This window comes from Tiliqua scincoides, chromosome 1 (assembly GCF_035046505.1).
Source record: "Tiliqua scincoides isolate rTilSci1 chromosome 1, rTilSci1.hap2, whole genome shotgun sequence".
Lineage (NCBI taxonomy): Eukaryota > Metazoa > Chordata > Lepidosauria > Squamata > Scincidae > Tiliqua > Tiliqua scincoides.
In genome coordinates this window covers 95,143,291-95,157,392 of record NC_089821.1, presented here as the reverse complement: position 1 = coordinate 95,157,392, position 14,102 = coordinate 95,143,291, and the positions used below count along the sequence as shown (strand labels likewise).

At 43.2% G+C, this 14,102-nt stretch overlaps 1 protein-coding gene across 1 annotated transcript in view; it reads left to right on the top strand.

Moving 5' to 3' along the window:
- The window catches only part of NEB (nebulin), a 205,240-nt gene that overhangs the window by 121,818 nt on the left and 69,320 nt on the right, over positions 1-14,102 (top strand). The window contains exons 99-113 of the mRNA XM_066621543.1: positions 309-620; positions 1,156-1,260; positions 1,353-1,457; positions 3,409-3,513; positions 5,228-5,335; positions 5,433-5,546; positions 5,669-5,866; positions 6,837-6,941; positions 8,980-9,084; positions 9,177-9,281; positions 10,535-10,642; positions 10,734-10,847; positions 11,907-12,104; positions 12,267-12,371; positions 13,656-13,760. Coding sequence (XP_066477640.1) covers positions 309-620; positions 1,156-1,260; positions 1,353-1,457; positions 3,409-3,513; positions 5,228-5,335; positions 5,433-5,546; positions 5,669-5,866; positions 6,837-6,941; positions 8,980-9,084; positions 9,177-9,281; positions 10,535-10,642; positions 10,734-10,847; positions 11,907-12,104; positions 12,267-12,371; positions 13,656-13,760 — 1,992 coding nt within the window. The remainder of the gene's footprint in view (positions 1-308; positions 621-1,155; positions 1,261-1,352; positions 1,458-3,408; positions 3,514-5,227; positions 5,336-5,432; positions 5,547-5,668; positions 5,867-6,836; positions 6,942-8,979; positions 9,085-9,176; positions 9,282-10,534; positions 10,643-10,733; positions 10,848-11,906; positions 12,105-12,266; positions 12,372-13,655; positions 13,761-14,102) is intronic.

Below are 14,102 nucleotides of genomic sequence, written 5' to 3'. Positions count from 1 at the left end.
TTGTTAGTAGATTTCAGAGTTTTTCATAAGATCCATCCTCCATAACTCTTTAAAATCTATAGTACCTGAAGTGGGCCTCAGACATCTAGTCTTGATTACCCATCCCCTTTTTACATCTGTAACTTCTCCCATGGTTTGCATATTGTTGTCGGAGAATGGGAATCACCACATAAATAAAGCTATATATAACCATGAAACTACTTCGCTCTGTAAAAATGTTTCTCCAGATTCCAATCAGAAAAAAATTCAATACTGATATTTTACCCAGTACAGATTTTAAGTAACTCCCTTTTTTTTTTGCCTTTCAGCTGAAATACAAGTCAGACTATGTCAAACAAAGAGGTCACTATGTTGGAGTAGAGAATATGAGGCAGGACCCAAAGCTGGTGTGGTTTGAACATGCTGGCAAGATCCAGAATGACAGGTTATATAAACAGGCATACCACAAAACGAAGTCCAAAATCCACATACCTCCAGATATGGTGTCTGTCGTTGCAGCCAGAGACTGTCAGTTCGTTGTCAGTGAGATTCCATATCGTCATTACCTTCATGAATGGACATGTCACCCTGACCAGAATGATTGCATCCAGGCAAAGAAAGCGTATGATCTTCAGAGCGATGTGAGTGCTTACGCTGTTATATTTCCAGAATTTTAACTTCGTAAAACATAACAGATTTTAAGAGATAGGTACCAGTACACCTATAACTGCAATCCTGTGCATGTTTACTCAGAAGTAAGTCCCACTGAGTTCAGTGGTGTTTACTCCCAGATAATTGTGTATAGCAGTGGTTGAGAGCCAGTAAGTCCTTTCAGGGGGAGGAGGCAGCGAGGGTGGGGGGAAGGCTCAGGGGGCTTCGCTCGTCACCCACTTTCCCTGCTGCAGGGAGCCCTGCCAGAAGTCGTGCCAGGCTCCCTGCACCCCAGGGAGGCTGCAGGAGGCTTGAGTAAGTGCACCCAAGCCCCTGCAGCCCCCTGAGCAGCAGTGATCACGCCGCTGTCTTCCCCCTGCCTCTAGGCTGCCCCTGCCCCTTAAGGGGGCAGAGACCAGGGCCCTCAGGCTGGGGCATTGCGACGCCCCAGTTTGAATAGCACTGGTGTATAAGATCGTAGCTCTAATGCAAACAATTCTCTTTGTCTGTGTTCAATGTTTATAGAATATTTATAAATCTGATCTGGAATGGCTCCGTGGCTGTGGATGGGTTCCTTTAGATTCAGTGGAACATCGAAAAGTAAAGAATGCTCAGAACTTGATAAACAAGGTACGAAAGGATTTTTTCACACATTTCAAACATCTTGAAAATTCATTTCCCATAAATAGTATTTATGATAATCTCATCACATCTATTGGCAGAGAATCTACACAAAAGAGGCCATCGATAATTTTGCCAATTTCACGCCTGTTGAAGACCCTCCAGATGTTGTTTTGGCAAAGGCCAACTCAATAATTACGAGTGATGTAAGTAGCCTTTAAAACATAACTACTGGGTAAAAGGCTCCTGTGTTAACAAAATTGTTGTGTGGCTTGATCACTATAGCACTGTGAAGATCTATGCTTTTATTCTTGATTAGATTCCATAACTGGTTTTTGATATCCTCAACAACTTTTCATTATAAATTTCTTGGCCATGTACACAGCACTGACAGCAAGTGAACATACTATATTGCTTTTTGCAAATGTCATCTATGCCAACCAATTACCAAATTCCACTGTAGCCCTGTGAAGATAAATGACAGTATTATTTTTTATGGCAGTATTCTTGAATAAATAGAATTAGGGTTGAAGCAGTGGTGTGGTTTCTGTGTAGCGTCTCTAATAAGGAGAATGGTCACCACAACTTGAATTGCAGGTAGTGCACAAAGGCAGTATGCTTTGTGTAATTATGTGAAATGACAATATAAGAGTGAATTCTCTGTAGCATACACATTTAACTGTATTTAGGTGAACGGTGAGTTACACTGAATGAAGATGATCTTCAGAAGATTATGAATCTTGGTGAGGGGGGAACACTAAGGGAGGAATTTGATGGGGCTTACTCCCAGGAAAGTTTGTTTAGGGTTGCAGCCCTACTCTCTCAGGAATGGTGATTGAATTCAATGGATTGTACCGTAGACCTGTATTCTCTGACATAGCTTACTGTCAATGACATATATGTATATCAGCTGTTGACGTCAGTCAGCAGTATAGTATTTTATTGTGCCCAGTAGAAGACGGAATTTGGTACAAGAGCCCAGTCACCAGCACAAGGAGAATCCTTTCTTCTTATTCTAGTTACTACCTTCACAAAAGTAGCAGGAGCCACTCCTGTTGCTACTGTGGCCTAATGTAGCAATGGACTCCATAAGAGGTTTGAGAGTGAAAGGGATTCTGCCTCATTAGAACTATAGAACTATTGTCATGCCAAAACACAATGTTGGCTCCAGTTTTGGGGGCCTCTGGGGCCAAAGCCCTGCAAGGGTCCCCCGGTGCTATGCTTCCTGCCATGGTGCCTGGGAACCAGGCAGTGGATAGTTGACGGTCTAGAAGGATTAGTAGCCATTGCTCCTCATTGCCTGCTAGTAAACCTTCCTGTTTGTTCCTGAACCCCTGACTGCATTATCAAGTGATGATGGGGAACAGCAGCAGCAGGATTTGTAAAATGGTGCTGCTATTCATCTTCACTGATTCCCAGTAAGCCCAGTGGGGAAGCTTATCAGGAGGCAGTGATTAGCACATTGCAGCAGTGGATCCGTCTCTTCCTTCTCCGACCTCTAATTAACAATTCTCAGTCATCTTAGCTCCTGACACAGTATCATGTCACAAGGCACCTGTGAATTGTGATGTGACCCTGGGAAAAGAAGGTCTGTTGCTGCCACTGCTCTCCCACAATCACCCAGTAAGCGCCCCAGGGACTGTCTTATCAGACAGTGGTGGGAGTAGTGGTGACAGCAAGCCCTCACTGCCTTAAGGGTTGACTGTGTGCAGATGGAGGCCTTTTGTGGCCATGTGTCCTTTTGGAGCCACCCCCGCCAAAACAAAGCTTGGAGCACAAAGTAGCTTTCTAAGGACCCAATCCTATCCAGTTTTCCAGTTCCAGTGCAGCTGTGCCCCTGAGACATGGACTGCATCCTGTGGTGGGGAGGCAGTGATAGAGGCCTCCTCAAGGTAAGGGAACAGGGCTGCATTGCAGCTGCGCTGGTGCTGGAAAGTTGGATAGGATTGGCCCTAAGAAGGGTTTCTTATTTTCCAAATGTTGTTGCTCAATAGAGCAAAATGTGGAAGTGTTCTGAGTTTCTGTAACATGGATTTTCTTCTGAAATATGATGTGTATTTTGAGCATTAGATAGAGGAGTTGAAGAGTTGGAAATCAGTAATACAATAAAATATAATTTTGTCTGATTTACTAACATGGATTTCCTTTTCTTGTTAGCTGAAATACAAAGAAACATTTAACCGTGAGAGAGGCCACTACATTGGTTCTGATGACACACCAGCCCTCAGCCATTCTAGAGATATGGCTAAGCTCTACAGTGATGTAAGTTTCCAGCACCATTGTAGCACCTAATATTTCATTTTGGGTATGAACCCATCTTTTCCTCAAGTTTTGTGTTCACAGGGGTTTTTTTCCCCTCCTCTATCCTCAGATTTCATAAGAACACCTTTAAATATCACAGTTTTTGTGGGGCAAGGTCTAGATTTTGATACTGAGGCTTCGCAATCTACAAAGCACTTGAGCAGCTATAAATATATACGTGGGACCATCAGATTTAAATCCATGTTTGCTACCCCAAGACCTCTTGACACCTGAGGTTGCATGCCAAATGCTGCTCCCTTCTAACCTGATGATGTGCCAACTTCTGCACTTTCCACTGTCCAGTGTTCTAGCTCAACACTCTCCTCCCTTCCACATTTTCTCCTTCTGTCTTCCTTTTACAATCTAGGGAGGAGAGGGAGATAGAGCAGCAGTACAGGCAAGTAGGTGGACAGAGATGGGCGTCCCCATCAATCTGCTGCCTGAGGTGACCATTCCACTTGGCCTTATGGATGGGTTAGCCCTGACTACCCCTTTTTTTGTTTTTTTGTGGGCCACCCACAACCTGGAGGACCATCCTATCTATGGGGCTTGGTGAAGCAGCTGCTCTGAGCTGCAGTCAGACGGCTGCAGTGAATTGATGCTGGTACTCCACCCGTTGTGCCTGTCTGCCACTTTTTCCAGCCTTCCTCCCACTTGGTTGCTTCTCCTTGCTCTCCAAGAGTGCAGAGTGAGCAGGGAAAGGATCAGGGAATCAGCAGTCACCTCTTCTTCTAGTGCTGCTGCCACAAGCAGACATTTCAGTGGCAGGGGTGAAGAAAAAAGCAGGGCCTTCCATGTTTGGAAGAAGCAACTGGGCAAGGAAGAGGAAAAAGTAGGCATTGTGATGGTCAGGGGAACTGAGTGCTCTGGGATCACTCTGCCTCCTTGCCTGCTTGGCCCTCAAAATAGGCCAGGTATACAAGGCAGTGGAGGCGGTTTGAGGTGTACATGCGCTCATGTGCTCACACACAAAAGGGGGGTTGAATTTTGCATGCACCCTCAGGCATTGCGCGCCTTGGCCTAGTCTTGATGACCTTAGATTGAAAAGCACTTTCTGCATAAGAAATCTCATTAAAAGTGACTCTGTGCAGAATTACCCTCCCCACCTGTTAGCAGGACTGAACTTTTGGGCCCCTTAAGGACTCACAACCACTAATAAACTATTCTAAACTAAGCTGCAGTAATAAAATATTTAAACTGTCTTAACCAGCTAAGAAAGTTGAGTGAGTTTTCAAAGATCTAGAGCAGCCAATCTCAATGGGAGCCATATGGCCCGCTGGGGAGCCCTGGCACATTTGAAGGGGACCACAGACTGATAACTGAAAACTGTGAGAAGGGGAGCCCCAAGGCCTTTTATGGGGGGCTCTCTTAACTGAATTTGAACACCCAGAGAAGAGCTCCTAAGGGGACATAGCTGAAAAAGGTTTAAGAATGGCTGGCCTAGAGGACTTTGTTACAGAGAATCAGGTGTTAGGGGACATGGGGCCAGATCCCTGGGATTGCAGCTTTGCTCTGATTGGAAGCTCACTGAATAGGTAACTTGGGCAAGTCCCCATCTTGTCCCAGCTTCAGTTACTTCTCAAAGCTGTGAGAATAGAGCATTTTTGCAATCGATTTTACATTTGTCAAAAAATTGCCTGGACACTTGCAATGTGTGTGTTCTGTCCTTGCCTAGTACATTTACAAGGATGCCTGGGAATCAGGCAAGGCCATTGGATATACTCTGCCTCCAGACTACATCCCAATTGTTGGTGCTAAACATGCTGACTATGTGAACAGTCAGGTGAGTGTGAACTTTCCTTCCATAATCATTATTATGCCTCTGGTGAGGGGACTGCTGGTGTTCTCATCTAATATATCCCATGATTGTGTTTTTACAGCTTAAATATAAAGAAACCTATGAAAAGCAGAAAGGCCACTATCTGGCTGGAAAGCAAATAAATGATTTCCCAGGTGTGGTCCACTCTCTTGCGTTCCAAAAAATAAGGAGTGCAGTAAGTAAATCATTGTTTTCTGCTGTTGGAAGGGATTCTTTTTTAAGTCAGAATAATTATGGTTGTAGAATTGAAAAATTGATGTGTAATAAAATATTTCACCTTAATATTCTGATTTCTAGTTGGCTTACAGGAAGAACTATGAGGACACTAAGGCACACATTCATATCCCAAGTGACATGATAAATCATGTGCTGGCTAAGAAATGCCAATATATCCTCAGTGATCTTGAATACCGAACCTACTTGCACCAGTGGAACTGTTCACCTGAAGAGCACGATGTTGTTCTGGCTAAAAGAGCCCAGGAAATTCTAAGTGATGTATGTATTCATTTATATCTTTCCGTGGTTACTGGGAATTGCTCCATATGTTACAGAGAAGCAGGAAGAGCAGGTGTGTGAATGTCTCACTCTTTTGCTTTACCTGCTAGCGGAGTATGCTGGTAGCAGGTCATGCTGTGAACCAGGAGGTCTCCAGTTTCATCTTGCTATATCCATGAACTCACTAGAACAGCAATTTTCAATCTTTTTCATCTCAGGGCACACTGACAAAGTGCTAAAACTGTCAAAGCACACCATCAACCTTTTGTTAATTGATAATGCACACCATGCTGGTGGGGGGCTAACATCCCCCAATGGCCCCAATAATAAATGACCCTCCCCCAAATTCTCACAGCACACCTGCACACTGTTCATGGCACACTAGTGCACACAGCACACTGCTTGAAAATCTCTGCACTTGAGTTTGGCATATTACCATGAACTCACTAAAGTTCATTGCAGTATATCTATGAACTCACTAGATGGGGTTTGGCATATCACTGTCTTTACATTAGCTCCCTATACACAAACATATAGAAATTCATGAATAGGCCAAACTGATATTTGATCTAGGTTGTTTTTCTTATGTGAATGTGAAGATAATAACACTTGTCTAGCTTACACAATTAAAATATTTATGTAATATGCTTTGAACGCTCTGAAGTTCTGTATGTGCTAATAATTATTCTCCTATCACTTTTGTAGTGGGTATCTTACATATGGTTAGTCACTTAGAGCTCATGGTTCTCAGTGAGTGTGACATGCCAGTATCCCTTTTTCACAAGTTATCACAATAACAAGTTACAATAATCTACACAAATCTTGTCTTCTTTTGCTTTCCTTGATTCTTCAAACATTTATTGTGGCCCTAAACTATAGTGCAATGAACAATGTTGTGACATTGCCAGAAATGCAAGTGGAAACTGTGTTTCCTGCTTCTTAATTGTTGAATTTTTGTTATCACCTGCAGGTTGTGTACAAGGATGACTTAACTTGGCTTAAGGGAATCGGATGTTATGTGTGGGACACTCCCCAAATCCTGCATGCAAAGAAATCTTATGATCTCCAGAGTCAAGTAAGCAAATTGTTCTTGTTTTTGTACAGGAGTAGAAAGTATAGTCATGTCCCTAGAAGGCTTCTACGTGAGAGTAGGTTGTATCTGGTATTAGTCGTGGTCATCAATCATTGTTTCTCAGATTAATTCCACAAAGTACTACATGAAACTGTCTTTAAAATAAGAACATTAGGAGAGCCTTGCTGGATCAGACCATGGGTCCTTCTAGTCCATCTTCCGGTAGCTCACCAGATGCCTCACTGAGCACACAAGACAACAAGATACCTGAATCCTTTGGCCACTCCCTTGCATCTGGCATTCAGAGATAGGCTACCTCTCAGACCTGGAGGGTGCATATTATTATCATGGCTTGTAACCTGTGATTGACTTTTCGTCCATAAATGTGTCCAATCCCCTTTTAGAGGCATCGGGGCCAAGCACCAGCACCACATCCTGTGGCAAAGAGTTCCACAGATTAATTTTGTGCTGAATAAAGAAATGTTTTATTTTATCTTGTCTAATTCTCCTCTCAGTCTATTTTAGTCAATTTTATTTTAGTCAATTTTAGTGGATGGTTCTGATGTTGTGCAAGAGGGAAAAGGGCTTCCCTCTGTACACTCTACCCATCCTTTGTATAATTTTATGACTCAGTCATGTCCCCCCTCAGGTGCCATCGTTCTAGACTGAAGAGTCCCAAACAATGTAGCTTTTCCTCATAAGGGAAATGCCCCAGTTCACAAATCATTTTGATTGCTCTCTTCTGCACCTTTTCCAATTTCACAATACAGGTTGAGACTCATTATTCCGGAGGGTTCCATTCCAAGTGGATGGCAAAAAAACAAACTATAGCAAATCAATTTAAAATAAAAAGTCTCTTTGTTCTGGTGATTTAAAAACAGCCTTGTTGACCTTTGTAATCTCACAGAGACAATCAGTCTGTCTCCAGGAGCTTCACTAGGAGGCAGCAATCAATGAGGGGGAAAGAATGGAGGTGGTAATTGCTGCCATTTAGCCTTCTTTCATGTGTTCAGGGGGAAGGGAGGAGTGAAGCCTGCAGAGAGAATGATTGATGACTTGTCAGCAGCTGCCCTCTCTGGTATTATTAAAGGACTGTTTTCCTTTAATTTAAATGGCCCTTCTCATCAGCTTTACATAGAAAAATATGTGGATACTTAGGTTATACCTATAATCACTTGTATGACTGTCTCTCTGCACCCAAAAAGCAGTTTTTTAAACTGTGATTTTAAAGGGGTGCAGTTTTGCCCTTCTCCAGGGATCAGCACATTCCTTCTCATCTGCAGGGGCCATTTGTGTTGAGTCAAATCCGTGTATAAAAAATCAGTGTATAACAAGGCTGAACCTGTATCCTTCTTTTGACATGTGGCTACCAGAACTGGATATAATACTCCAGTTCTGGCCTTAGCATCAATTTGTAAAATGGCATAATAATATCTGTTGTTTTATTCTTAATCCCCTTTTTAATTATTGTGAGCATAGAATTGGCCTTCTTCAGAGCTGCTGTCACCTAGGTTGAAACTTTCAGCAAGCTGAAAATGTTTTTCTTTTAGTTTTCACGAATTATTCCCCCCCAAAAACTCTAAATGGTCATAGTATCCCTTAATTATTGCAGTGATGTTTCTTTATTCAGGGATGTGCTATAGTTTGGCCATAAAAGTGCTCAAGGATATCAATTTGCAGAATTAGGAAACACCTTTGTGTTATGGTCTTTGAAAGCTACTGCCAGTCAGAGTAGATAGTGCTGGCTGACTCAGTCCAAGGTGATTGGCAGCAACCTTCAACTGTTGGATCTAACAGACATGGTGTTAGCGTCAGTGAATGTACTAGGAGGTGCATTAGCTGATCTTTTTAGTACACTGGCTTCTATGTCCTGTTGATCAATAGGCTCGGGGGAATCACATAACCCACACCCACCAGAATGACTTAAAATTCCAAAGGAACAAATCAGCATTGCGACACAGTGTGTTTACAGTTAGTTATCCCCAAATAAAACATGTAGCTGTTCTCAGTGCAAATTCTGACTTTTGTCTTGGTTTCACAGCTGAAATACACAAAAGAGGGAAAAGACAATTTGCAGAACTATGGCGTGGTTATGGATACTCCTGTTTATGTAACTGCAATCCAGAGTGGTATCAACGCTAGTGATGTGAGTCATTCTCTGCCGTTTATCAAACCAGGTTATTTCCATTCCCTCCTTCACAGCAAGTGAATTAATTCTTAAATCTGCCTTTGATACAGCTGAAATACAAAGAACATTACCATAAAACCAAGGACCAATATACCACAGTGCTGGAAACAGTTGATCATGAAAGGACTCAGAAACTCAAACATCTTTTCAGCAATGTAAGTGTTTTGACTTAATTTTCAAAGGGCTGATGTAATGGATGTTGTGGGATTCTTAGGAAGATTTTGATCTATGGATTCCAGAAATCACATGAATGATAGAAATATACTGAGCCTGCAATCCTTAGCAAATAACTCCTACTGTTACTTGGCTTATTCAGTGGAACTTATTCACTAATAAGTGTGTTTTGATTTCCACCTCAAAGTCTTCTTTCTGGCTTATGTCCCATCATCTCAGAATGCCTCTTGAGATAACAATCTGTTAGCAAGCCAAGGCATTTAGGGCAGATAGAAGTGTCTTACAGCTGTGCCCACAACTATAGAACTTCTGCCCTTCTCCTGAGCTGGGGGGGGGATGCTTTTACATCTAAGATCGCATCTCTTCTTGGCAATAGTCGGGGCAAGTTACTAGGATGTCTAACTTCCCAGAAAAAGTTCATCACAAAAAAGAAGAAACTGAATGTTCTTCATGTTTTAGTCCTCTCGGAGTTCAAGCCTAACCTGCAGTTCTGCCAGTGCAATGCACTGTGCCAACCTAGTGCCTACTACTCTTGTGTAGGCAGTGCTGGTGGAAAGGCCTGTGCTGACCCACCAGTGCTGTATCCATTGGGATGTCTGTCAGCCGAATTAGAAAAAGCACTGAGCTGTGCAGGGGGAGGGTGAAACAGAGATGGGGAGGGGCATTTCTTGGAGGGGGAGAGCAGAATGGAGGGGTGAGGCAGGTCTGGGAGGGGGTGGGATCAGCAGAGGAGGCTCCTGCCAGCTTTACTTGGGGCTTCCCAAATTTGAGCTAGCGAAATAGCTGGTGCAGGTCCAAGAACCTCCATTGGGCAGGCTGGGCATGCTGCAGCTTTCTCCCCTTGCCCTGAGTAGAACTCCAGCCTCCTCTTAACTGGTCTTGGATACATCTCAGGCCATGTGACCAGGCTGCACCAGCACAGGATTGAACCATCAATTGGATTTTAAGCTGTTGTTTACTTGTCCAGAGTGTGTTCAATGTTGAAAATTATACAGCCAATTAAATAAAGCAATTAAATGATAACTTACATACGAATATGTGTGGCTCTAGATCTAGTTAATGAAAGATGAAAAGGTGACTGGATATTCGGTTGTTTTTGCCTTTTGAGTGTACTTTGGGGCGTATGTTGTAGCTGACCCTAAAGCAGTATAGAGCCCTTGAAACCTATATAAACCTATACAGAGGTGGCTTTTTCAGCGTATGTAAAGATGTATTTTGATTTTTCCTTCTTCAGAACCTTTACAAGGAAGCCTGGGGTAAAGTGAAAGCTACCGGTTTCACATTGCCTCCTGATGCGGTGCCATTGGTTCGTGCCAAAGAACTGAAGCATAATGCCAGTATTGTAAGTGCATCTAAACAATGCAGGCCTGAATTTGATGTATACATAATGAACTACCTTAAGTAGTTCAATTTCCATTTTCTTTTCTGCATAGGTAAAATATCGGGAAGAATATGATAAGTTTAAAGCACTTTACACTCTACCAAGAGGTGTTCAAGATGATCCCAACACTGCAAGATGCCTAAGAGTTGGCAAGCTGAATCTTGATGTAAGGTTATTTTGATTTTCTAATAGGTGAAGTCCCATTTTGTGCTAAACAAATGTCTCTTAATGGGTACAGTAGTGGTAATGTGATAATGAGTAGAAAGTGGTTGCACACCTGACCTTTTCTTGGATTTATTTATACCAGTGGTGGCCAGCGTTTCAGCTGTAGTGTTCCTGCACCTTTACCAACTGTTCAGAGGAGGGAATTTAAGTAGGTGCAGCTTGTTATCTCTGAGATGACAAACTGAGACAAGCCTCTATGCCGATGGAGGCACAGAGTCTTTCGTCAGCTGAGCTTGGCCAACACAAGACTCTGGGATGGGTGGGGAGGAGGCGGGAGGGAGGCATTCCAGGGTGGGGAGAGGGTGGGTCATGGGCGGGTGGAGAACAGGAGGTGGGGCTGGCACCCGGCAGTTATGCCAGATCCTAATCCCCGTTTCTGGGGAACTCAGAGCAACTTCAAGCCGCTCTGCTCTCCTCAAACTTGAGCCACCTCAAGAGGTGGTGCAATTCCCATAGGGGCCAGGGTGCCTTACCCAGAGGTAAGGGGAAAAGTTCCCCCTTACCTCTGGCTGAGCCACTTTGAGCCCCTATCCTGTGCTGGATACAGCGCAAGCCTCTTGGCTTGCCTGTTCCAGCACAGGATAGGATTACGTCCTTAGTTGTCTTCTAGATGTGGGAGAGCACCATTGGTGCTGGTTTGGGGCTAATGCTATAAGAATGAAATTCACCTGTTTTTTGCTAGGAAGGATCAATGAAGATAGACTTTTCTATTAGGTCTCGGTACTGCAGATTCTCTAATGTCAGTAGATGACTAGAACTGTGTTCTTATGAATCCTGTATTTTTATTTTTGTGATTTTTGCTTTGTAATCCTCCTTGGGTACCATTTAGGGAGGGATTGTGTGACATTCTAAAATAACTCAGGTAAACTAATAATATTTTTATGTGAATTTTAATCATAGTACTGGTACCTCCTGCCTTAGAAAATAAGCTATGGATGGCAGTACTTCAAATGTCAGATCTTTCAGAATTGTGACTAATGTCCTTATTTTGACTTCATAGCGTTTGTACAGAGAAACCTATGAGAAGAACAAGGCCAAAATCCATATAGTACCAGACATGGTGGGCATTGTGTCTGCTAAGAGCACTCAGAAGAAAGTCAGTGAAATTGATTATCGCATTCGTCTCCACGAGTGGGCCAACATCGCAGATCCTCATAACAATGCTCTTGTTCGAAAAGTCACTGACCAAATTAGCGATGTAAGTCTGCAAATGTGATGCTGTCTTCTTCTAAAATCCTTCTGTGTGAACTTCTATGTCCCTAGCTGATTGCTCAGAGATTTTAAGGACAATGCATCATAATGTAACTATCTTAATACTATGAAATTCTTATTGTTTCTCTTGTTTTTTCCTTCCAAATAGTTTGTCTACAAAGATGACCTCAACTGGCTCAGAGGCATTGGTTGCTTTGTTTGGGACACTCCAGAAATTCTTCATGCTAAACATGCCTATGACCTTCGTGATGATGTAAGTGTGGCCTGATAACAATAGCTTGCCTCTGTGCCAGACAAAAATATTTGCAAGCTATGTGAAGCTTGTCAATGTGTAATTGCATATATAACTTTGTGTCCACAACTGCATTATGGGGATTCATGGACAATCACAACATACATATAAATACCAATAAGTATGTCAATAGAACAATATAAAACAGTATCAACAATTTCAGTATAACCAACAGCTCAGTCCTTTTTAGAACCTATGGCAGCAGATCTTGTGATCCCCTGCCATACGGCCTGATCTGGAGCTGAATAAGCTGAACTGTTGCACTGCGCTTCAGAGCCATTGGTGCAAACAGCCAGAGGCCCTACATACATGCCACTGACTCGCTCACTGTGATGGAGCAGGTAATGTGGCAGTGGGGGTGGTTCAGGGGAGGATTGGGACAGGAAGTGGGCTCAATCAGGGGGTGAAAATGGTGGAAAGGGGAGGATCTTGGCAACAGTGGTGCAGAACATAATCCTATCCCCTTTTCCTGGTCTGACACGCCCCAGAAGCCCCTTGGATTTATGGCAGCTAAATAGCTGGTGTTAGGTCCAAGGATACCCATTTGTGGCCAGGCAGCTGTTCCAACAGCACAGCTTGCTTTACGGTGTTACAAATGGGTCCATCGTTCCATTCAGCCAGTCTTTTACTGCAAACGGTCCTGGCTGTGTGCCAGTGGCCTCTTGAAAAGCCCCAGTACTGGTAAGTCAGCACATGGGGGGAGGGGAGTGGGCAGAATGGGGAGAGGAGGGGTGGAGACCAGGTCAGAGAAGGGAATGTGTCAAGGCCAGGAAGGAGGCAGAGTTGGTGGCAGCTACCTTCCTGGTGGATCACTGCATGGGTCAGAATAGACCCATCAAGGCAAGGGAATAATGTTCCCTTATCTGAGGTGACCTCCAGAACTTCTTCACCAGCAGGTTGAATTGTGCACTTTGGTGGCACAGCTGCATCAGTGGGTGGGGGGGATAGGATTGGGCTGTTGGTCTTTTAAAAATATGTATCATTTCCCCTGTCTTCAAATTCTTCAGTCTCTTGTTCTTGTTCTGTACAACTTCTTTGTTTTGTTCTTGTTCTCTTATTCTGTATAATTTGGGGGTGGAAGTAGTGGAGGTTACTATTTCAAGGTGACTGGTGGGCATATCTGCAGTTTTGTGGGGGGTCAATGTTTATGTGAAGAAAAGCTGCTATATGGATGGGACATTTGAGAAAATATTATATCGGGATAAGACAGGAAAAGATTACAAATTCTTCTCTCCTTTCTTATAGCTTAAGTACAAGGCAGCGGCAGAGAAAATGAAGAGCAAGTACAGTGTTGTCATGGACACACCTCTTTATGTTCAGAATGTCCTAAGTGGCATGAACCTGAGTGAAGTAAGTGTCTGCATGACTCTTTTTCTCAGCTTCCTCATTATTTCTGAAATACAGCCATCTTCACTTGCAACAGTCCTCTAACACCCTCACTACTGCTAGACCCACTGGCAAAGTAATACCTCATACCTGGCATCAGCAGGTTAGCATGCTGTATATTCCAGGGGCAGGTGGAAAGTATATTGAGATGTATCGTAAATTTCTGGGTGAATTGCTGCCAGGGTTTTCTGACTTCCAGTTGTTTGATTAGAACAACAAGGCTGCATTCCTATGCTCACCTCCTTGCCTGAACCACACGCAAGTCGTTGGAGCCTTAGTGGTCCTGTATATTGGATCATTATGGAA